The following is a 25486-nucleotide window of genomic DNA, read 5'->3' on the forward strand; positions in this document are numbered from 1 at the left end:
TGTGTGATTTCTCATCTGGGAAACATTAAGCATTCACTCCTCAGACTTTCATCCCACTTAATGTCACACATCATGGGGAAACATCACTGTCAAATCACACACACACTTAGCCATTATAAAGTGACAACAACAGAAATCTGTTTTGTTCAACTTGTCTTTTAATACTAAGCCTTAAGACATTTCTCTGCATCACTGAACAGTTTAGACACTAAAAAGTCTCATGGCTGATTTCTCCTGACTTTTTTCCAGTAACACCCAGTAACTGCAGTTTGAGCTGCCCTGCTCAAACCTAAACTCTTTTTTAGGTTTTAGTTGACAGGCTAGTATGGATTCGTAACTTATTAATAGTATTTTTTTTCCTCAACTAGGACAATATTATCTTTCACAGGACTTTACGTTTCTAAACAGCTTCAATCACCACAATGTGTGTGGGTTTTGCTAACGTCTGTGGTATCTAATCAGTCAAATACATAATGTAATTATCACTTAAATTAATCTGTGCTGATCTCAGTGATTAACATCAGAGACGCCTTACATAATAATGGTTAATATTAACAAATGTATCCATGCTCTCTTTGAGCCTTAATTTAGAAAACCATGTTACCACTAAACTAGGGTAAAACATAATCTGAGTAAATGAAACTGTTTTCAATACAGTAATTTGGCCAAATATAGTCCACCACTTCTATATTTCACCGCACAAATACTAGAACAAAGATTGTAGATTTGATAGATAGAAGATTGTAAGAAGTGCATTTAAACAAATGTAATCAAATGCCACTAGGCTATAACTTTTACTATGCAAAGCCTGGCTCCAGATCTGTACCACACACAGACAGCGCTGCACTGAGGAAAGTAATCAGATTAAATCAGATCAACAGCAACATCAAAGTGCCCCTCCACGCCGAGATCGTCTTCATCTGTTTCAGAAGCAATCTGAGAGTAAGACATTAGTTTTCCCAGCTGAGTAATGTCACAGAAACCTAGACTGGCTTTAGTCCTCTGACAGAAACACACACATAACATAACCTCCACGTTTGCTACTCACAGGAATACAAATTAACATATTAGCTGCACAAATCATTAGTTTGATCTCAACATTATAGAAGTAACTAGGACGTTCAACAATGTTATTACCTGCACATACTTTTATACCATTCACCTTGTGGTGCTCTCGTAACAAGTCTGTTAGAGAAGGATATGGACAGTTACTCTGTTACTGTACAGTGTAAAGAAATTACACTAACATACTTGAGTAGAAAACTGTCTCCTGCAGCTGAACTTTGGTTTCCTCTGTGTCCCAGAGCACTGCTCTTTTCTCAGACCACACGTCCTGATGTTTAAATTCAGATCCTCGTTAAAGGGTTTCTCATCCCCTCCATGTGACATGTCTTAAATTTCACTGTGCTAAACCCACAGCATGTGGCACAGTGGCAGAAGTTTAGATGAAGAACTCATCCACTGGCTCCTCCTGGTTTGTGCGTGCTGACAGCAGCTCAGCAGTAGTCCTACCCTCCACCACAGGCCCTTTGGAGGGGCTTTGTCCAGCTGCCACTGTCCTGCTGCCACAACCGCCCCTCCCTCCATCTGTGTAACCCGCAGAGCCCCATGTGTTGGAGGGGCCCCGAGTGTGTGTGTGCGTCCATGGCAGACAGTCACTCAGCTCCCTGGGCAGACTCTCCACAACTGAAGCCCCAACAGCTGCAGGTCTCTCAGAGTGGAAATTCATCAAAAGGTCTGTGGAGGAAGAGCGAGTAATTGTTTTGACTGCTGTGTCACAGCACGGTGAGACGGGGACCCCTGTGTCCACGTTGGTCTCCGGCTCCTCCTCGTCCTCTTCCAAGAGGAGGTGGGAGTGTGAACGGGTGATGGAGAGGCGCAGAGGAGAGTCGGGGTGGTTGGAGGTTGAGGGCAGGGCAGGGCTACTGCGCTGGGATGAGAAACAGGAGCTGCCTGGAGGCGTGCTGCAGCAGCTTCCTGAGCCCAGGCTCTCAGCAGCTCCTCCTCCTCCTCCATAAAACTTGTCCAGGAGAGGGTCACTGCGCGGCCTGTGACCTGGAAACAACCAGAGAAAAAGTGAGTGAAGCAAATATGTAATAATATACTCAAATGTAATTCAACAGGATAACTATTCAGTGTGGTCGATTTGAGGAGTGTGAACTTAAAGGGATAGTTCAACATTTTGGCAAATTGGCCCATTGCCATAATCACTATAATCATCGCAGTAGGTTTGTTACCTTTAATTGTCGGTGCAAGCTATTATTAGAACGGCAGAGCCGTGAGCTGCTCAGAGCTACGCTACGGAGGCTCATGGGATTTCTTAGTTTCCCTCATCAAACTCATCAAATACACAATCCAACAACTCCAAAACGCTCTGGTGGACAAGTTGTGACCTGCACATTCACCACGCTGTGAGATAATAACGGAGCGTTACGAGACAGAGTTATTTTCGAGGTAAGCTTGCGGCTCTGCTCCACCGTTCTAAAAATAGCTTGCACCGAAAATTAAAGGTAACAAACCTACTGCTATGACTATAGGGATTATGGCAATGGACTATCCCTTTAAGTTGTAAAATTTCTGAACCTTGAAGCCTGAAACTAATGAAATAGTATTTGATATATTCTTAAAATATTTTTTAAAATGTATCATCTTGGACGTCCTTCAGCCATAAATTGAAAAATGCTGTCTTCACATTTACAAAACCCCTCAACAGCTCTCTAACGGCCGGGGTGATGAGATGGGTCTTCAGCAGGATGAAGTTAATTAAACCTTTCAGCAGGAGACACTGACCCACTTCAAACAAACTGCATGTCAATGTAGCTAAATGGCTAGTTTAACTACCTGGCCTGAACTTTCATATCATCAGTCTTTTAAAATGTGAAACACTTAGCTGCCAAACTCTCCATGTCTCTGATTCACTTCCGCACAATATCCCTCCACATAAATGATCACCCATTACACTGGCTGTCTGTGAGCTGTGGGAAAATTTAAAAAAGAGTACACTTCATGAGCTCAGGAAAACCATTATATGGAGCTCGGTGGTCTTTGGGAGACAGCTCACTGCTAAAGTAATTTAGAGGTCTGTCTCACTACCAATGAACCTGTGACTGGAGGTACCAACTAATAGGTGCAGCAGACTTAACACCCGAATAGAAGATACAGCAGAGTGGAGCATCTTAACCCCACAAACTCGGCTCTCTCCTCTGGACTTACCTTGCCTGTGTGTTTGCCAGGGCAGGGGAGTAGTGAGGCTGCAGGGCGACAGGCTGTGGCCCTGTCCCGAGCTCCTGAGCTGCATTCCTCGAGGGGACACGCTGGGGCAGGTCAGGGGGAAAGCACAGGTCAGAGGTCGCTGAGGCTGAGCTGGGGTTTTCACCTGCAGCACAGGAGAACAGAAGGGAAGGGATTATGATGTATAACAGGACTAGAGAGATTTGAAGATGCTAAGTATCTTTGACAGAATTAACATCCACGCATCTGACATACGGCTTTCTGACAAGAGTTTATTCTGTGAAGCACAGGAATTATGTGTCCCATCAGGTTTGTGTATTGTATCGTTAAAAACCTGAAAATGGGCAAGAAATTATATTTACAGTCTCACATCATTCATTTCCCAAACTAACTCTTTCAAAATTCAGTCAAAATTAACTCTTAAATAAAATTCCTCACATCCTTACACACACGAAGCAAGAAGTACTATATGTTTTGATTGTATAGAATTATTCCTAAGGTTTGAGCAGAATCTCTATACACACAATTGTGTTTATAGATTTGCATAAATTCAAATCCCATGCAAATCTTTACACTGGCGAAATGGGATTTGCATCACAAATCACAAATTTTAGAAAATATAATTTGCATTATACAAATCATGTATATGTGTATTTTTAAACATTTAGGTCTCTGTTTAACATAACTGTGAAAAAGTAAAATCTCCTAAATGTATTCTTGGCTAAATTATCAAAAATATTAACATTCCTTCACCTCCCAAACAAGTGCTGCTTTCCCTCAAACGCAATCCTGTTATTTCACTGGGGAACCCTGCAACTACCGGTACATATTGTGTAGCAAACTTCCTGTTCTACAAATCACACTTGAACAGCACGATGAACATAGAGCCTGCCTTTTACACTCTGTATTCTGTGATATAATTATAGAGTAAATCTTCCAGCACAGCGCCGTGTTTACAGATAATGTAGGGCTTCTACTGAGTGTCGCAACCACCGACAAACCTCATGATCTAGCGCGGCACAAATCAATGAGAAACTTCCATTTACATTATCCCACATGTTAAACAACGGGTGAGACAGAATAAATAAGACTGCATGTAAATTAAAAGGCAGAAGCTGAACATTTATAAGATTTCTGTCATTTTGGGCATTTCACTCCATAGAAACATTTTCACTGTTTGGTGTCAGTTTAAAATGTGATTTGCACTGAGCTGCTTACCTGGAAGAGAATCTTGTTGCCATCGAGGTCTTCTGTCTGCCAGCGTGTATTGCTGATGGGTGTGCAGGGGTTTGGCAGCAGTGGCACCAGCTGGCCAATTTCTTCCACACTAAACTGCAGGACAGCAGAGCTGCACGGCTCCACCCGCACCCCTGGTGACAGCTGCTTTAAAGCCAACTGCAGGCACAACCCCGGCTCTATGTGTGAGGGAGAAATACAAGGAATCAGGCAGAATTAGACCTGATTGGATCCAAACAGGAGGGAATGAGATAAAGGATGGATTTTAAATGTTCCAATTTTCATACTCAGCAATTTATTTTTTAAAGCGTTTTGAAAGAGGTGGTCTGTCATCATTTGATTTCTCAAGTTGTGAAATACAGCACAGCAAGACAAATTATTTTATTTGTCACTTCAAGGCCCCCAAAAAACAATATCAGCAGCAGCACTGTCAAAAACAGCAACAAACATGAAGAGTTACCTGTGTGGAGGGTGAACCAGCAGAACCCTGTCTTTTGCTCCTCTGCCTGTCGCTGTAGTACTGTCTCATACAGCCGCACAGCATCTTCATAGTTGTCATATCCATTGAACAGCGTCACACGTAGAATTTCTCCTCCACAATGCACTGGTCGGACCCCCCACACGGGCATCCCTGCACCCAGACTATAGAAGTCTCTGCTGGGGAGAAGGTAGGGCCTCAGCAGGGCGTTGGCGGGGGAGCTGCTGGAGGTGATGTGGATCCCTCCTGTTCGATTACCGCAGCTCTCGGTGTGATGGTACTGCCAGGGAGGCCTTTGAAAGAAGTCCAGCACTTTGAGGATTCGTTCCTCTCCATAGGCCTCATGGAGGAAGAAAGTGATCGCCACAGAGGGGTAGCCTGAAACATTTTTGAAAAATATTTTTTTCTCCATCATTTTTAAAAGGGATACTTCACCCAAAATCCATAATCCGCCAATTTTCTACTCTCCGTCATGCCAAGGAGGGGTTTGGAGAACTTTCAGAGTTATCAAAACGCTTTTGGAGTTCCAGGGGGGGTCCAGCTGGCAACAGATTTTCATTTGCTGCGAGATGTTCGCTTGTCGTTGTAAACCACTGGATGTATGATGTAAACACAGAAGAACTGAATTAAATGTAAGACCACGCAGCGAGGATCCTTACCTGAAACAGGACAGAGGCGGGTGTAGCTCCTGAACGGGGAGGCCCTCTCTGACACATGGAAGATGCGGAGGCTTGGGCAGAGCCAGCGTAGCAGGCGATCCAGGGTGTGCTGCAGCAGCAAGGAGTCTCCAGGGTTAGCCAGCAGGTGTAAATTCATTAGCTGGGGCTGCTGCCGCTGTGGCCTGTTACGCCTGGTCATGAGCTCAACTGAGGAAAAAAAAACACACACGCACGCACGCACACAACATACAGTTATTTTGAACTGAACAGCTGTTTTACCTAAGATTTACCTAACAAATGTATAGTTAGAGAGGCACTTATTTTACATCTATTTTACACATCAAGCTCAGATTTCTCGTCACTGGGAATATGACTCAGCCCATCTAAGTAGGAGAGGTACAAGTACAAGACATTGTTTCATGTTTTAGTGTGATACCCATATGGGTCTGGTGGAGTCACAGTTAACATCTGTTCATCTTTTACTGATCAGCCAAAACAAATACTGATGCACTCTGACTCTGGAAATGGAGACGTTATGAATCATTTTCCATCACAAGGCTTCACAAGCTGACAAACAGCAGGCGAGTGTCTTAAGTCAGAAAAAGGCAACCGCATTCTGAACTTCACCCACACTTGAAGCACGCGTCTAATAGAAATATATAATGCCTCTTAAACAATGTTGTTACATTTCCAAAAACATCTGTGTTTTATATACAGTACATGGCTCGAGCCTTCAGGTACCCTGTTTTAATATTAAATGTAGATATTGTTTTTTACTTTTAAATATTATATGGTTGTTGTGTGTTCCAGTCACCTCTTGATCATCATCAAGTCCCTGTTAAAGACCACTCTGCTAGTGGTCTCAACACAGAGGCAGATTTCAGAATAAGCACGAAAAATTGTGTTGGGCTGGATACTGAATTGATCAAACTGCATTATGGGGGAAAATTGGAGCCTGACTTCTTCTCACATGTGTGTCCTCCAACTTTATTGGAGTATAAATCTAAAAAAAAAGAGAGACAGAGCTCCTCCAGACTGTCCTGTACAGGAGTGAGGAAACACTTACTGCCAGCTGACGACATCCTGCTGCAGTCAGATCTGAGTAAGACACAAAAAAATGAGAAGCACATGAGTTATTATTACCTCCCAGACACTTCAGGGTTCAGTCAGACTTGTTTGGTGGAAAGACAAAAATCTGTCTCCATCTTGTGGTGGCTGGTTTGGAAACCTGCCCCGGCCCTTTTGCTGTGGTCACCATGACAACACATTATCTGTTGTTAGCTAACGTACACTTAAAAAAAAAAAAAAAAGAGCCAATTTATGAGAAAATATCACAAAGAGAGCAGCGATAACAATAAACTACACTTTTAAGTGGTAGTAGAAGTTAAAACACCACTTTCAAACGGTTGGTATTGAAATATCTGGCCTTTTTCTCACTCTTCTGCCTTTTGACTAAACTTAATTTCCATTGTGGCAGCGGTTAACAGCGAGGCTAACGTTAGCCCCGGAGCTAACGGCTGGCTGCTGCTGTTGACTCACTCGGCGGTCTCGGCTCCGGAGTCCACGCTTTCATCGTCGGCTCTCTTTAACTCCGCCACTCCGCGAAACATGGCCCGGTAACAACAACAACAACACCTTCACACTCGGCCAACAGTCCCGGACAGAAACGCAGAGCGGGGTTTGCAGCAGCAGTAGCCCGGTCTGAGAGTGAGAAGCATCCTGTTGGGATTCCTTTCCACAGCCTGCTGCTTCCCCCAAAAAAAGGGGAAAAAAAGGGACGCCGTCCTGGGACACTGACGTCACCAGGCAACCATCATACACGGTTACGTTGAAATATAGGCTGTGTATGATAATCGGAAAATGTATTTACCGGTAACAAAAGAAAAAAGAAAAAGAAAGAAAAAGCTGGGGTGTCCTTCCTCAAGTTTAGACTACAGTAACATTTTAAGAAGTTCCTACTGCGGGCGAAAGGGAGCAGCTGAAGAAGCGGTGCTGCTGCTTTACATCTAAAAGCCGCCTATAATAATAACACGGACGGAGCAGATGGCATGCGTCTAACAATATGAGAAGACAAAAGGGGGGACAGGAGGTCCAGACGGGCTGGGGAGATTTAAAAAGTGCAGTGGACGTGTGGAGGGGAGGCTCTAAACCCTGAAAATTAAGTACACTGTTTTGCTAAGACCTCGTTAAGAGCATTACAACTCCTCAGCAGCTCCTCGCTTTTTGGAGCAGCAGCAGCTCCAGTCCTCCTCGCCTTTAAATGACGATGGGCTGGTGAGTTAGTGCGTAAATGTTTCCTCATGCTATCATATATGACAACTATGAGTTGTCATATATGACACAAATAATTACACCTGACAAGAGAATGGACACCTCCGGAAATAATAGTTTGGTACAGTCCAATGCACCCAAAATGAGAAGTGAATAATGAAAAATAATTAAAAAATAAAGATAATAATTCAAAAATACAATAATCAAAAATATACAAATAAATGTAGCAAAAATGCATATTCTGGGCCTATAGCAAAAAACAAAACAAAAAAAACAACAGCATTTAAATGCTAAACTTTCATCAATCCAATGTAAATATTCAGCAAAAGTCAAATAATCCAACAACAGTCCAGCAATACACCCTCCTTTCACATATGGAAACTTTAAGTGTTGAATACTGGGCAAGTGAACAACAACAAACACTTGAAATTAAGTCATACTGATGTAGCCGATGTCGATCTGGCCCTCTGCGTTGTGTTTCTCACGGCCTGCCCTAGGTGGGGTTCGATCCCACGACCTCCCGCACCGGAGGCGACGATGCTAACCTCTTCGCCAAGAGGTTGACAACCACTTGGCGGGTTGGTTAGCACGTCTTTTATGGGTGGAGTGAGTGCACATCCGTTACACTCACCCCCGCTGAACTCACTCCACCCAGGGCATCCGGGTCACGGCACCACTGTAGCCGATGTCGATCTGGCCCTCTGCGTTGTGTTTCTCACGGCCTGCCCTAGGTGGGGTTCGATCCCACGACCTCCCGCACCGGAGGCGACGATGCTAACCTCTTCGCCAAGAGGTTGACAACCACTTGGCGGGTTGGTTAGCACGTCTTTTATGGGTGGAGTGAGTGCACATCCGTTACACTGATATAACCATGAAACTGTGAAATATTCCAACAAACTTGGCTCTGAAATGTTTTTTCATCTTGCTTCTTCTGTCAGTTTCTTTTCGCTGCAGTTGGTTTTATTTCAATAACTTGAAGAAAGAAAAAGGGTTGGTTTATTTATTTTACAACATAATTTCCCCCCAGAGAGTGTTTTATTCAATAATACCAGAAACAAAAAGACAGAAAAAGTCTTTCTCTGTCAAGACAAACTGGAGTGAAGCTGCTGCTTTGGTCTAAATGAGCACACACATTATTATGTCTTTAAAATAGAAATAACTAGGATGAAAAACCCTGACATAAACTATGCTGTTGTGAAAAAAGCAGGTCACGATCTTTCACAATAAAAATGTCTAGGAATATTTCACAATCTTGTGGCTTTATGACATTTTTCCTGCATTTGCTAATATGACTTTTTTACATCTTGGGGCTCCATCATAACAAATGTTATGATGTTAAGTGCTTGTTGAGTCTGTTTTAGAAAGCCTGTAGTTTGTGGTGCATGTGTTGTTCTGAAATTTTTGTTCCATTCATTTTATGGCAGAGAATGAATATTGTAAACACCTCTCAATATAACAATACGATCACTAGCAGCACAATCACAGCCTCACGAATACATGTACTGAGTTTTCTTGTGAAGATTAAAATGTAAAAAAAAAAAAAAAAGTGGTAAACAAAGTACTTAAGAGAGGTTTGCAGACATCCTCTTCTGAGTTGGGGATTTTTTTACTGTGGCTTACCATTTATATTAAGCTTTAATTATGGTTAGAGAGGAAAGTTCTTTTATGTGAAGGACGTAAAAAAAAAAAGAAAACCCATCCCTTCATTTTTTTTAATTCTACATTTAATATGATGAAAACAAGGCCCTGTACAATCCACCTTCTCAGTGAGTACAATAATTATTTTACAATTTGTACACATTAGAACATGGTGCTAGACTGGTTCCACCTGTTCAAAATGCAGTCGAGAATGGGAAAAAAAATCCTCTTTGAAACCTGCACCACAAGGAACCTTCCATTCAAAGAGAGGAGATAATCTTTTGGCCAATCATACAGCAGGCCTGAAGTGAAAAATGTGTCATGAGAGACCGAACAGCATTTATGGAGCTTTTTGTGTGTGTTATTCCCCTGATTGATCCATTAGATAAAAGCATGCTGTGAAGCTACAGCTCTTGATCTCCCTAACAACTAGTACAGACCTGGCCAAAATATTGAAAATGGCATTAAATATTTCAGCTAAGTGAGGTGCACTTAATCCGTATCAGACATTAAAACAACCTCAAAAAAACAGACATATTTGCAACATGAATTAAGCACTCTTCATGTTTTCTCACGTACTCAAAATGTATTTTACTGTGGTTGTAAACCAGGTCTGTGCCAGTTAACACTTTGCCCTCTTCTTTAAATTTAAAATCCTCTGGGAGGAAAAGGCCAAGAGTGCCTGTCAACCTGTACAGCCATCATTGTGCCACACAACACAAACGTAACACACTGACATCAACATTTTAAACAGGGGAGTGAACTCAAATGTTTTCTTGGTCTCCGTGTAGCCGCGCGTTTGCTTTAACACGTTGATGCTCTTTCTCAACAGCATGTAGTTATTTAACTGGCAAACAGGCTCATCCAATTCTCTCCCAAGGCCACAAGAAACATGATTTTATACAAAACTAGATCCCCTCCTTTTCTTTTTTCTGTCAGCAGAAGAAATCTAATATTGCTAGAAAACTTCCCCATCTTTTGCGTGATTTTTTTTGTTTGTTTTTTTTACACAATTTATGGAAGAAAAGTTAAGCTTCCCAGTGTTTCCCAGAATCAATGATGAAAGCACTTCCAAGTTCATTCAAACACATAGCAGTCCACAAAAAAAAACAAGGCTCTCAGTTTCTCTCAACTCGATGTTAGAATTGAATTCACTTGTTTTATGCTACATAAGTGTACACTTTGCGGTCCTCTGGTGTTCGTGCCAAATATTCCCTCTCAATGAGTCCTTCAATGCGCTTCTTGATGACTACAGGACTAGGGAGGAATCGAGCTCGCAACTGCTGTGTGACCTGTGGAGACACAAAACGCAGTGTTAAGTATATTAGATCTCTTTTATTATTCACACACACATTGCTCCATATACCTCTGTCTTAAATAAGAAGGGCTACATTCTTGTATGTCATATCATTTACCACTATGAGGAGCAGGTAGTGTTCTATGACGAATGTGTAATAAAGTTAAATACACTACGGTTCATCACAGCTTTGGGTTTAATAGTACAGTTTCGTTTTCATTTAAATTCACTGCAGCCGTTTCAGGAGACTGACCTCTGCTACTAGGACATTGTGCTGCATCTTCTTTCTAGATTTCATGATGCGAACGATGGCAGCCTCGATCTCATGCTTCCTGTCGTCGTCCACCTTCTGTCGCGTCTCCTTCCTCTCTGGGTCCGACTCCCCCTGTTTAGCAGCCACTGGGAGGTGCACAGCGGAAAGACAAAAAGAAAGTACACCAAAAGAACATGAGCATTTTCAACATTTTGCTTGATTTACTGCAGTGCATTGTAATGTGAAATTACAGTACTAAAACACCTAATGTTTCTGCATTGCAATTCTGTCCTGCAAAAAAAAAAAACTCCTATAAATGTGATGTCTCTACCTGTCTGGATCTTGACACGATGCAGTTTGGAGGTAAACTGGTCATTGACTGTAAACACATGGCCATTCTCGATCTCCTTGGACTTGGGCTCCTTGGTGAGAACTCTCTGAGTAGGTTTCCCACAAGCCAACGACTGCAGTGCTCGCACCAGCTCCCTCTCTGGGATGTCCGTCTCCTGCTGGATCTCCTACAGAGTAGAGAGATCAAGTACAGGTCTATGAGATTACAATAAGCAACATGTAACAGACACAGAAACCTCATGAAAAAAGCTTTATCGAAATGAGGGAATCCACTGTCAATCAACAGACTGTGTTTTTTTGGCGCAGAATATTGTTTCTACAACAAAGGAAGAAAAGTATGCAGCACTTATAGGCATCAAACTTTGTACCTCAAAGGTGGACTTCTCTCTGTTGTTGAAAAGCATGAGGATGGTCATCTGGAAGGTGGAGACCTGCAGGATGTGCTTCCTGGTGTTGGAGCCCGTCACCTGGGCTCCTCCCACTCCGACCTCTGACCCATCCTCCTTTTGACATGTCGGGGAAAAAAGACGAATCTCTAAGAAAATGGACTACACTAGATTTACTTGTTCAAATAGTCTTCACAAAATCTTCACAAAAACAGTTATCACTTCTTGGAGTTTTTTTGTTTTTGTTTGCTTATGCCAATGTTACAGAGTGTTGTCTGCAGTACATTTAAAAGCTAAGTATAACTTTAAACAGCACTACTGTCAAAGAAAAACACTGACACATTGTTTTCTTCTATAAATATATATATGTGTATATATTCATAACACTATAGATTTAAGTGCTGAGAAGTTTCAGTGTTCTTCTTGGTCACAATGGACGCTTACCTTTTTGATGGGGCCGTAGAAGGTGGCATTTAGATCTGCAGAGCCCATATGGTGCTGCAGTGTGAGTTGTCTGCCGCTGTGCTTACCAAGATAAAACCTACAAGCAGGGGGAAGTCACTCAAGGTTAACCTCTAAGAATAGTCAATGTGCCACAATTAATCTAACTTAAGTGTTGTTACAGGCCCTTGGAGAAGAACACCTGGACAATGAAACATGGCACCTACTTCACATAATTATATTTAGTGGTTGCTTATATCTTTAGAAGGGTGAAGAGGGTTGTTACTCTGCTCAGCTTCCACTTGTAATAAAACATAATGTGGCTTTGTAAGATATAAAGCCATATCTCTCCTCTGTATTATACAGAGGAAGGAGGTATACAAACTCACTGACCTCCTAAAGACTTCAAATGCATGTCGTGGTGAGGGAGGGATATTGCACTTGGGTGTTGCTGATTGTGTTGGCCAGTATCCTGTGGTCAGGACTCTCACAGTGAGATCAACTCCTCCAAGTGACACCTGATGGTAGAAAAACACACGATACACAATCAAATTTCAGTCTGTGCATCACTGCTGCTGCTGTACACTGATAACAAACTAGGTACCTATGCACAGATCCCCGTGTTGCTCCATACAAATTCAAAATCTTGTAATTTCAATAAATTAGACAACAACTAGATTAAGTAACCTTTTAAATGGCCTTTTATCTATTTATTCCTTAAAATCATGCCTAAGTGATTACTCACATTCAAGCTCCAAATTCACTGTGTGATAAACATAAATTGTGTGTTGACTACCATAATTACAACGACAACAAGATACATTAACAGACACTGGTGAAAAAAGCGATGTGACGGCACAACCTGAAATTAGCATCATGTATTCCCAGGATATGGATGGTTAGGTGCGTAATTGTTTTAATGTAATTGAGCGACGTAGCAATGCTAATTCAAGCAGCTGTAATTCATGAATGATTACAGAGAGCAAGTGGGCTTTTCATTGTGACAGTTGTGGAGTGTGTGTAGAGGCTCCTCACCCCGGTTGTCTGTAGATGTTGTCTAAACTCATCCATGGTGGTGTTGGAGATGCTCATATCCCGGAACATGCCCTCCAGTTTGGAGGTGAACTGGCAACCGCACTCAGTCTAAGCAGTGAAGACCAGAGGAAGCGTGAGAGTCAGCTGATGATAAAGCCATTTACTGTAAATCAACACTCATATTACGGTCAATACTTCTGTGGATCCAGTCTGCTTACTGTTTCCTTTATTTTAACTTCCTTTGTTACATACCTATGTATACACTGCATTAACTGCAACTTACAGTAGATATTGATTAATAGAATCATGTAAGGTGCGTGAACCTTCAGTATTAGCTGAGTCATGGAAAATATTTGGACTGGATGAGCAGAAGTGAGCACAGGAAAAAAAGATGAACTGCATAAAATCATTTGGGTTTGATAAGAGCACTCCTCATCTCCAGGCGAAACATTTTTCTGTCACTTCAAATCTTGCCTGAAATCTCTGAGAGGAAACAACTTAGGCATATGGGATTCCTGCTCACCTTGAGTTTTGAGATCATGTTTTTCTCCGAGTCATCAGACACACTCTTGTTTGTGAGCAGCCTGCGGGCCAGATGCTGCTTGTAGTACCTTTCAAACACGTCCTTTTCCTGCATGAAGCGGAAAAGCACCATGGCCTTGTCCAGTATAGACTCCACCTCCTGCTCCGTCAGCTGGAGCGAAGTGAGAAAAACATGACAAAAGGCCAAGTTACACACATCGTGTAAGGAGAACATATCGCTGGTGAGGACAGTCAAGCAGATTGAATAATCTGCTCCACCTAGCAACTCAAGTGTAATAAAACAGATTAAACACACAAATGTATCTTTTTAATTACTTAAAAGATATGTTATTTAATTTCTAAAATATCTGCAACAGCAGTTTCAGTAAAAATATACACAATGCTGTGTATATACGCATATAAAAGATGAAACTACTATCACATCTATCACATCAATCCATGCTGGTTAGATTACAGTTCTATATTATTGGGGAGTTACATAAACCTTAATCAAACACAGACATAACCTCTAATCACTCTATGTGTAAACAGTCTTTTATATTAAGCATGAAACTGAAACAGGTATATGATGCAGTGTCAAATCCTGAGTAAGAAAGCCAGTATCTGTGGCATGAGTGCAGATCCATGGGAGGGCTCACCCCTTTAACGCCTTTCTTCAATTTGTCATCAATGAAAAGTGAGAGGTACTCGGGTGAGCGAGAGTTCAGGTTAAGGAAGTACTCAAAGTCCCCAGCGATGGTTTGCTTGAAGAGCCGGTCGTTATTGAAGGACTCCTGGAGGAAACGGTCGAAACGGGACTTCAGATCCAGTAAACCCTGCACGCAGGAGGAGAGGAGGGTGAGACGAGGAGGGATGATTCAGCAGCAGTTTGCATTAGCAGTAGCTTAACAGTGCAATTAAAGCTCCAACAGCAGAGGATCACATCAGATAACACGGAGGCTACTGTCACTTAGCTGAGAGTAAGAGCAGGAAGAGTAGGAGTGAAACTGCAAACCACAGAAACAATTTTCCCCCAGCAGCTTCAAAGATACTGTAGGATGAACATAACAGGGGTTTCAAACACAGTGCCCTCTCTCTAGTCACCTGAACGACCTCACATATAATTCAGTGCAGTGGAACAACAACATGCGGTTTAGGGCACAGACCATCAAGGTTTGTAACCACAAACACAAGAGGTCAGAGCAGTTATCCTCAGCTGGGAAGTGCATTATGGTCAAAGCTTGGCATGCAATGGTGTGTTAAAGCCTGCTAAGCCAGTGGAAATTACTTCATGATCTCTAACAAGGCTAGATGTTGGGCCCCGAGTCTTTTTCTCTCTCTCGTTCACTGAAAATGTATTTGTGCTTACAGGGTTATGGTGCGCTTCAACAGAGCATGTGCACTACCTAACCTGTCTGCTATCTTGCTGGAGCAAATTAATTGAAAATTTCACATGATGTTCTTGCAGGTCCAAAGGTGTGAGAAATGATATAACAGCACGGCAGCGCCTCCTGATAACCGAGCATCTCACCTGGATGTAGTCTACAGGGTTTTTTCCTTCGCCCTCCTCTGACACGAGAGCCTTGCCTTGCTCCCGCAGGTATGAGCTCATACACTCACACATGGTCTTCAGCCCATTGGGAACCCTGCTGAACAGCTTGTACATACACGCCAGGTCTGCAGATTGGGATGCATGAGCACATACACAGACACACACACACAGAGTCAGAAATCTGTTTCTACCAACTGAAAAATACTGATCAGCTTAGAACTGTTTGTTTGCGCAGAGAGTGAATTGGGAGACTTGTGTGTTTCTGCGCTGAACAATGTGAAAATATTTTCTAAATGCAGAAAATCAAATCACTCTTATTCTTCTCATATTTCACTGTTTGTGACATGAGGAACACAGGGGAACGCACTGTGAGTGCATGACAGTGCATGACAGTGAGACAACAGTTTTACAAGTGACAGTGACAAGGTTTATTAAAGAGCGTTGGGGAGCGTTTCTATTCCTCTGTGTTGTGGAGTGGAGCACAAACTCTCACTGCAACTTGTGTGGACTTCATTTTCATTTTTAGTACAAATGCACAACACATAATTATAAATTAAATATGTCGGAGCTTTTACCGTCTGTTTTGCCGTTCTTCAGCATGTGGACCAGGCCTGAGTTCTCCATCTCTACAATGGTTTTCATGTGTTTTGAGATGAGTTCTCTCTCCACCACCTTGACAATAGGCTCCTCTGTGGACTTGTCCAGGCAGTGCATCACTCGCTCAATCTCCTCATTAATCCTGGCTTCCACCTTCTTTATGTACACGCTGGCGCTGTTTTCTGCAAGGAACTTTTGACTCTCCATCTGAGTGAAACAAGAAGCAACCATGAGCTGAACAGAACACATTTTTCAAACACCTATGTATTTTTTCTATGACTTGAGGACCATACTTTTAAGAAGCACAAATTGTAAACAGAAACCTTTACACTGCACCAACAACATGTTATCATACAATATAATGAGTAATGTTTTTGTAGACCATTATGATCTTCCAGTCCTTTTATATTTTTATCCTGATAGACACTTACATTGTGTTGTGTTATAATCAGTGAGTTATAACCAAAAACAGGTTTTGTAATGGCACAGTGACCTCTGACTGTCAAATTCTGATCGATTTATCCTTGAACCCAAATGACTGTTTATGCCAGATGTAATGAGGGCATTCCTGACATGTCACAGTCACGAGAACATGAAGTCACCATGACCTTGAATTTTGACCATCTCATCTTTGAGTCCAAGCGAATATTTGTGAATAAATTCCATCACGTTGGTCTGGAGATATCACATTCAAGAGGCCGAAACTGAATCATATTCATGAGAATGGGACAGACTGATGGGCGAGCGAACACAATGCCTGCAGCCCTGACTGTCGCTGAGGCGGCGGCATAACAATGAGCAGTCTTGGCAGTGTTGTTCTCTCACAAACCTGGAAAAATTCTGCAGACATTTCTAAGAACGGTGCCTCAAAGTCTTCTTCATAAACAGATCTCCCTTCAAGGCCGAGGATCATTAACATCTGGCAGGCATTTCTAATGGCCCCCCTGGAGCAGAGAACAAGAGGACCAAATGTTGAAAGCAAAATCAGCAATGCAAGACAATAAAACACAATGGATAGGCTTCAATGCTCAGTAAAAAATAAACAATAAAAACATTTCTGAATGCTCGTGTCACACGTACTAGGGCTGCCATTACATTTTGAATGTGTGTTCACTGATAAAACAAAAACAAAAAACACTCTCCAGTGCACAAGGCTTGTTAAAGAAAACAACAAAAACTCAGCTGTGGTAATTGTATCAGACCTACCCGATGGGTCTTTCCATTGGTTAATGCCAAAAGCATGCACGCTGTCCACTTACGGTAACACATGATGACTTTTTGTCCACTTATCAATCGAATATAAAGGAGATGAACTCTATTTTCTTCCCAATTTAGGTAAACTGATATTAAGATATTATGAACTAATGATTGATATACAAGGATGTCATGCAATAAATCCTGTTTAAATATGGCTACCTGTCCACCACCTCCCCCTTCCTCTCGCGTGCGATCATGTCCAGCAGAGTCTGTCGGAGATGGTCTCTGATGCAGCCGTAGCGAACCACCTGATCCCTAAAGATGATAAGACCTAGGTTGTAGACATTCTCTACGTTGTTCTGTTGTACATAAACCCGGTCCTGTAGGACAAACACAGGGAGACAGAACATCATCATTATATATTTTCACTTTCTATAAAGAATGTTGTTTGTTTGGCCTCAGTGTTTCCTCCTGACAACGAACAACTTTGTCTTTTACAGAACTCACTTGTGTAACTGAAGCTGTGCCAAGATCATTTCTTTGAAGGGTGTCATTCCAAAGATGATGAGGTGTTCCTCATTCCTCAGTGACAATTCAACAACACAGTACCAAATTCATAAAGTGCCAGTTTCTGTGATAATCTCACTATTGATCAACAGCAGCATACTTAGGGCACACTCACACTAGGCAATCGTACCGTGCCCAAGCACGTTTGCCCCCTAAAGTCCGGATTCTATGGCTAGTGTGAGTGCAAGTGTACCGTGCGTGAGTACTTGTGCTCAAATTCAAATTCAAAAATTCAAAAGTGTGAGTGCACCCTCAAACAGTATGGGCACCAAAGGAATGCAAGCTGCTCTCGGTGGTTTCAGTTAACTTTATTAATACTTATGGGCAGATATTACCTATGCTTTTTAAAATCATGTATCGACCAGTATCTACCAGTTTGGACCAGAAGCCACAGTCTCTTGAGAAAACATAGTAATCACAGTAGACAAAGTCAGGTCAAACCTGAGGCTCTGCATATTTGTGTAGTTATTCAGGATAACGACTACTTTCAATACGTTGCGTAATGAACACAGTGGTGTGTGAGAATCTTGTGAAACATCTGGTATTACGTACCATATACATCAGGATGTCTCTGATCATGACCATCGCCGTCTGATGGTCATTCCAGGCCTGATTTAGGGTTTGGAGGAAGTTATTGTTTAGCGAGTTGAGGACATCTTCTCGTACCTTTGAGTGAGAAAGACAAACATAAGCACACAAGAGGAAGAATGTTAATGTGTCCTGCAACAAAATGCCTGATCAAATAACAACAACAACAACAATATTGAACGAACAATGTAAAAACTCATTCTTCAAGAGGAAAAAAAGTTCTCTGAATCCAGCTGAGATGTACATTTGAGTTCTCTTACTCATGCAGTCTTTTATTGTGACCTTACGTGGCTGTTTCTTTAGTACCTTTTCTCTACTAGTCGGCCACACAACAGCTTCATAATAGTCACACTGCAGTGTGACTCAGCACTGTAAACCAACGTCTCTGTAGAGTTAAGATTCTTAAGGGCACATTGACCTTCCTTTTTTCCTCCTTTTCAACAGCGATGTGAATTTTCAACTCCTTTCAGTGTCACATGAGACCATCCCTCACAGACTTGCTAACTTCTTTCACACATGCTGGAATGCATTATGGAGGCAAACCCACACATATGAACATGACTTTAAGTCAAAGACTCATGCACACCCATGGTTCACTAAGGGCAAGGATAAGTAATTATGAGCCAACTCTTACAGCTAGTACATCCATGTGCTTCATAAAACTGCTGCTCCATCATGTTAAACAATATACTTATCAGGTGCAGGATACATATATTCAATAACTGTTATCTGATGAACATCATAAAATGTTGTTATAAAGGTGATTGACTGCAACACATAATCCCCAAACTAAACACAAAATGTGATTTCATCTCTTGGTTTTTGGAGGACCATATACCAGAACATTTGTTGCCATGTTTTCGCTGCCACGTGTGGAGTATTTAAAAGGGAAATATTATGGAAATATCACTTTTTAAAGGCTCTTTAACATACATTTGGGTGTTTGTCTTGCCTTCAGGCCCCCAAAATGTGAGAATTGACAAAAAAAAAACAAAATCTGTAATGTGCAGGCTTCCTAGGTTGAAATCCACGTGGTTTTACGAGCTGCTCCCTCAGTTGTCTACCAGTGATGTAACTAGGATTCGAATTTGCTTAAAAGCCCCCACACCGCCCCTACCTGGGAAGGGGCGGGGCAAGCAGTGGTGCATTTGCATTTAGAGGGACAGGCATTGAAACCATGCCGTTCTGAACAGGGCTGTTTTGAGAGGATGAAAAGAGCTGTGATGTTGGGGTATTTTGACTGAAGCATGTCACAGATATGTCTTTAAGAGACCTGGGAACTATTTTAATTTGTCGAAAGGGAGCATAATGTCTCCTTAAGTCCACAAGTTTTTGCTGGGAAACAAGAACTGACATTTTTAGAGCAGGGTTTTAAACTCTTCTTCAGGCCTTGTCTGAATGACAGTGGAGGGGCTACATCTGTTGCCTCTTTTATGTTGGCTTCACAATTCACCTGCTGTTCTGTCGGGCTGGTTAGTGCCGACAGCAAACTGAGCTGAGGGCATAAACTCGTTCTGTCAGTAATTCTTAACGGCAGGAATCATTAGGCCAAACATGAAACCAACTGTGAGGGAGAGTGACTGCTGCATGGGAACAACCGTACAGTGCAGTGAGATCCAACAGGAAAATCATCATCGTTTTCAGGCAGCATGAAAACCATAATCACACTGTTTCTTTGAAAGTGATATTTGGATTATTAGATAATAAAAACATATTTTGGTTTAAGAGTCCTCTTCTTTGATCTGTTCCTTGTTGACAATCCCTCACTGTTAATTTACTAAGCCTGCCAAGTTAAGAATGTGCATTTAATTAAGCTGTAAAACCATCTGGCTGGTATACAACAGCAGCCTGATGAAGTATTGCTTATTGGGTATCTGCACACTGTAAGCTGCACAGAAGCATTCACTATAGATATCACATGGTCGAACCTAATTTGTTGCTAATTATGTGCAACAAAAAAACAAGTGGAAAAGCATTCACTGATGGCTTCTCTAACATCTGAAACAATCTCAGCATTGGCTCATCGCCGCACCTAGTGTTTTTTGGGGTTTTAATCAGACTGCTTAGAATAATCCACTTGACAAAACAATTTGTCATCACTACCACTTCATTTACAACTGACTTCTGATTTCTGCAGGTAAATGTGAGGAAATTGCGTTCTGTAAAGGCATCATTCAAACACATACTGATGAATTCCTGTCACACACAAGGCTGTGTGCTGTTTTATGAAAGAGTAACCCTGCACAGCGGAGAACCCGGAAAAAATATTACCACTCAAGGCTGCCATCTACAAACCCAGGCCAGTCACAGAGACGAGGAATCGGTCTAAAGAAGGTCTGAGTGATCCTTAAAGACTTTTACAAAGCTCCTACCTAACAAGACTTGAGTAACAACCTCTGAAATAGTATTTCCCTGCTTTCTGACTTCACTTACTGCTTGTTTGCCCCCGCATTGCCGCTCATGAATGGAAACAGCTCCTGTTTTCTGGCATTATGTTTGTTTTGCAACACAGGCCAAATAATGATATGCATGTTAACATTAAACTTGTGTCACGCACTGTTAAGATTTAAGTGGGCTACTGAGAAGTGGCTTTCATGCAGTTTACTTGAATTCACATCCAAAATCCATTTTGAATGTTTTGGGGAGGGACATTAAACACCACCAGACCTCATCCTCGATTTTAACAACACTGATTTAAATATTAAGAAACTGTACCAGTAATTACCTGTTACACACTTCAGTAGCAGCAATGTTAAAACCACTTAAAAATACACAAAAACAGAAACATAAATCACAAGTTTTAACTCAAATGGTCAAAACTTAAATGAGAGTCTCTGGAAAACAATTGTATGAGGCTTTATAGTTCAGGAATGACTCTTGTGTATTTATAGAATGTGCAGTCCGAACCGGTCCTGCCAAAATATACTTGAAGTTCTGCAACTGTGGTGTAGTAGTGAAATCTATAGTATCTATAGTAGTAATCTCTGTTAGTCTTACTTTGTTGATAAGGTGTTCCGTGACGACCTCCCGCAGGCCCGTGTACAGCTTCTCTCCATGTTTGTGGAGCACCATCGTGTAGGCGTTCCTGTATAGCTCCTCAAAGCTCAGGCCACTGTTATTCTTCCTCTGTATCTCCTGGATGGCATTCTTCAGAAGGTCCCAGATATTGTTGACGTACTTCTCATCCATCGTCATCTGCAAAAGGTAATGCATTGAATAAAATGACCATCACCTATCATTGTTTGAAGCAACAGCTAGACACAAGGGCATTTTTCATGATGGTAAGAAAAGCTTCTTGATGTAGAAAGACTCCCACCTCTGTGCGCTGTAATGAGAGACAGTCAACGGGATGCAGAATAATTGTTCTACCTGACTAATCATCATTAATAACCACAAACCTCGTAAAGGTCTGTAATATTTCATTATTGCCAGTTCACAGTCTTTAATTATCTACTTTGTTACTGAGAATGAGCCCACAACTGGGCACCGTATTGTACCTGCGATGACAGCAACACTTCTCCCACCTGTAACAAGCTCCCACATCTTTGCTGTTCACACATTTGTGGACTTATGCATGAAAACAAACTGGTAAAGGGACCCTATGGCCCAGTCTGACATTTTGTAAGGTGTTACCTCTCCCTTGTCGTGTTTAATGCGCACCTGAATCATCACTAAACAAACACCATGATGTATCGATGCTCGATGGAGTTTTGACAAATCGGGAAAGAAATGCAGAGAAAAGCAAAAGGAAGAAAAACTAAATTAACTAACTAAATTGTTAAATGACAACTTTGTTAACAGCTCTACTGCACTGTGACCATGGCAGCTCATTGGAATACAAAACTGGAGACACGAATTAAACTCACATAGCAAAACTAAACATCAATGTCTCAAATGAGCTTTTTTCCCTCCAAGTACTTCACCTCTATGTTGCACAAAACAAGTGACAAGTGAGTCCATCTGTGGTATTGTTGGTTCATCTTGGTTTGAATGAATGAATGAATCATTGCTTCCTATTTACATGCTCTCAGTCTACCTTTGACATTTCACTTAAAACCCAATTAACCCAATAAATTATTGGGATAGATGTCAAGCAGTCTGACCCGAAAAAGAGCAAAGGTTGAACATTACATTTCTGCAACGGCTTCCGAAGTGTGCTTGAGGAACCAAAAACATTAAGCCTGTACAGCAGAATTAAGATATATGCCAATATCTATGAACTCTGATGAGGGTCAGTCATTACGTCTGCCAGAAAATTACTATTAAATATTTAAGGAACAGTAATACATGTGGATAATAGTGCTATTACTCAGTTTGGGGTTCTGTATTAATTCAACTGTCAAGCCCACAGATTTCTAAAGATGACTAAACTGACTATAAAATCCTTATTAGCCGTTTGTGCACAGTGAAACCTATTGTGACTAAATATAAACACTATACTGTAGTAGATGACGTTACAAGATTGCATGGTATAGATGCAAAACGGGTTTGATTTAGCTCCATGTGACAAATAGCCACACAACAGACAGAGTGAAAAGAAAATGTATCCTGCACTGTACTGTATTGTGAATGACATATCTGAAAAAGCTTAAAATTTAACAGCAATTATTCTTAGCATGACTTGTAGGCCTCTCGATATCCAAGGCAGAAAATGTGATATGTGTGCCATCTCCAGTAAGGAGGAACAGTGTGTGCTCCCACTCAGCAGAGCAGACAAGCCCAAACACATGCATGTCAAGGTGCTGGTCTGACAGCAAGTCTCTGTCAGGACTGGGCCACAATCAACAGGCTCACCCAGGTAAAAGGTGTTCTCTGCACTGAACACGGGTAAACTATGTGGCCACACTGCCACAGGCGCACACACACACACACACACAACTTGAAATGAGTCAGTTGCACCTAAGTACAGTCCCAGTCAGCGAAGTCACAGACAAGGGTGAAATTTCATTTTATGCAGAATGAGGTCAGTTCATAAATGAGGTCTTTCAATGACTTGCAGACAAAAGGAGTGTCAGGAAGAGGAGGAGAGGAATCCCACACCACAGCTTTACCACTGAAGCAACCTCAAAAAGCAGGACTTTGAATTAACACCGCCGAAATCATTAATGCAAACCACCAGAGCTAGGTCGGATTGCTTGTGTGTGTGTGTGTGTGTTTTTAGTGTTAGCATCCATTTAGAGCTGTGGTAACACTAATGCAGCTTGTTATTATTACGTGCATTTGGAAATCTAGCGAGTGTATTAGTGCAGAAATGTCAGACAGACCCAGAGCCCCAGACACAGCGACATAAACGTGATGCATTAGATAAAGGGAGAGAGCCAAAAAGCAGTCAAAACAACAAGTGTCAGGAGCCAGGGCTAAACGCTAGCGCCGAGGCTATGTCGACTGCTACCAACATCCAAGCTAATGTTTCGGGGAGTTGTGGGATATTTCAACGTTAAAGACAATGAAAGTGGTTTACAAAATTGATCACCGATGTCCACAGAGCAGCCACTCGACCGACCAACCAAGCCTGAGGGCGGCTGGACCTCTGGCGGCTGCACTTTGTTTACGGAAAGACAAACCGTCTCTGCTGCTCAGCTGGTTAGCCATGCTAGCCGTTAGCCTAGCAGCAGCACCAGACCGCGGTGGTCGAGTCGCTGCCTCGCCGGCAGACAGAGCACCGACGGCGGCGTGCACTTACAGGAAAGGCCCGTATCCTCATCTTGGTGTCCTTCTTGGTGCCGCCTTTGCTGAGATTGGACATGGTTCTCCTCGTCCGTGGGGCTCTGTATTCACATGAAAGTGTTTTTCTCCGGGGAGGGACGGGGGGAGGGTGACTAGTGGTTTATGGAGCAGCCGACGAGCTTTCACTCGACCTCGGTAGCTCCGCGAACCCGGCACCGCAAGTTTATTGTTGACAGCCAAACGCCAGGTCCCGATACTTCTTCATGCAGCAATGGCGGACTACCTGCAGTTCTCATTGCGCAGAGCTCACGCACTCCAACTCACGCGAGAAATCAATAATTGAGAAAATGTTCACAACTTTATTTTGCAGCTGTAGCTTAGGAACTGGCAGCATCCACTTATTAGGCTATCACACTGTACTGATGTCGTATTACTATTATACGTGTATCACAATTTAGATGATTAAACTGTTTAATGATTACATCTGCGAATAATTCAAAAAAAAAAAAAAAAAGGAAATGCAGTAAATCCTCCCATTTGAGAAGTAGTGTTGTTGGGGAATTGGCATTTTGCTTTAAATGTAATCAACTATTTAAAATAATAATAATGTTTAATATCAAATGAAATCATTTCTTAATTTTCAACCATCTGTCAGTTATTTCACATCTATAGGTGAATTGGTATTAGGCTACTTATTGGTAGTAGCTATACTTGTTTCTTGGTAGCCTACTTTAATTTTATTGATCAATGTAGGCTATGCACTCCCCGTATTGTTTGTATTTTAAAAAAAATCTTGATCTATAAAATGATTTATAGATGTCAGATAAATCGACTTTCAGAAAAAGGATAATATTTGGCACAGAACCATATTAAATTTAAGGGAGAAAAAAAACACCCCTCAAATATCACATATTACAGAGTAGGCTACTTAAACATAACCTGACTGAGTAAAAGTAGCTACTTAGTTACATTCCTCGACTGACTGTAGAATAGGCTACTTTAGATAAGGAATTAACATTATAGTGTTTATTTAAACAATGTCCTTCTGAACCTGTTATTTATATGTGGTGGAAGAGGTTATCGTGTAGGCTACCCAGCTTCTTTACTTACTCTACAAGTAAAAAATAGTAATCCCACTGCAGACATATCTTGAGAATAATAGGCCCCTTTGAGGTAGGCTACAACAGGAACACCATTAAAAGTCCTGTAGTCAAAATTTGGCCTGTATGTCACTCATTTACATAAATCATCTAAATTAATTTTTATACTACTGCAGAGAACAGTACCATATCAGTACAGTATCAGTACCCATTCAAAATGTTATTACTGTGAATGACCTGTTTTTATTGTGGATGTATATTGTGTGTAGATTGTGTTTTCTGGTTTTTGAATGATATTAGACATCCCTGTTTAAGTTCTGTTGTGGCTGCATTGCTGAAAATAGTCACTTGCAGAAAGTCACATAATAAAATCACTATAGTAGTGAATTTGAAGTAGGGGTTGTAAAATGTGCCTTAATT

At 41.6% G+C, this 25486-nt stretch overlaps 2 protein-coding genes across 3 annotated transcripts; both read right to left on the bottom strand.

The window, feature by feature from the left end:
• Window positions 1-1441: 1441 nt before the first annotated feature.
• Window positions 1442-7334, bottom strand: fam124b (family with sequence similarity 124B; the record flags this gene model as incomplete). Its single annotated transcript, XM_083984662.1, has 7 exons — window positions 7144-7334; window positions 6671-6702; window positions 5605-5811; window positions 4928-5323; window positions 4450-4646; window positions 3214-3376; window positions 1442-2055 (listed from the first exon to the last, which is right to left on the bottom strand). The coding sequence occupies exons 1-7, from the start codon at window positions 7212-7214 to the stop codon at window positions 1442-1444; spliced, it is 1680 nt and encodes a 559-aa protein (XP_083840788.1). The 5' UTR covers window positions 7215-7334.
• A 1962-nt stretch (window positions 7335-9296) lies between these two features.
• Window positions 9297-24247, bottom strand: cul3b (cullin 3b). Of its 2 annotated transcripts, none has more exons than XM_083985191.1 (16): window positions 23983-24247; window positions 21297-21494; window positions 18264-18377; window positions 17364-17524; window positions 16777-16891; window positions 15926-16154; window positions 15330-15475; window positions 14458-14634; window positions 13800-13970; window positions 13277-13384; window positions 12635-12759; window positions 12245-12341; window positions 11783-11914; window positions 11395-11581; window positions 11064-11209; window positions 9297-10805 (listed from the first exon to the last, which is right to left on the bottom strand). In XM_083985191.1, exons 1-16 carry the CDS (start codon window positions 24043-24045, stop codon window positions 10674-10676), a joined length of 2301 nt encoding a protein of 766 aa, XP_083841317.1. In that variant the 5' UTR covers window positions 24046-24247; the 3' UTR covers window positions 9297-10673. The 2 variants fall into 2 exon arrangements, with proteins under 2 accessions (XP_083841317.1, XP_083841316.1); XM_083985190.1 differs by having other exon boundaries at window positions 11783-11917.
• Window positions 24248-25486: the final 1239 nt, after the last annotated feature.

The sequence above is a fragment of the Trachurus trachurus genome (assembly GCF_905171665.1).
Source record: "Trachurus trachurus genome assembly, chromosome: 13".
NCBI classification, from domain to species: domain Eukaryota; kingdom Metazoa; phylum Chordata; class Actinopteri; order Carangiformes; family Carangidae; genus Trachurus; species Trachurus trachurus.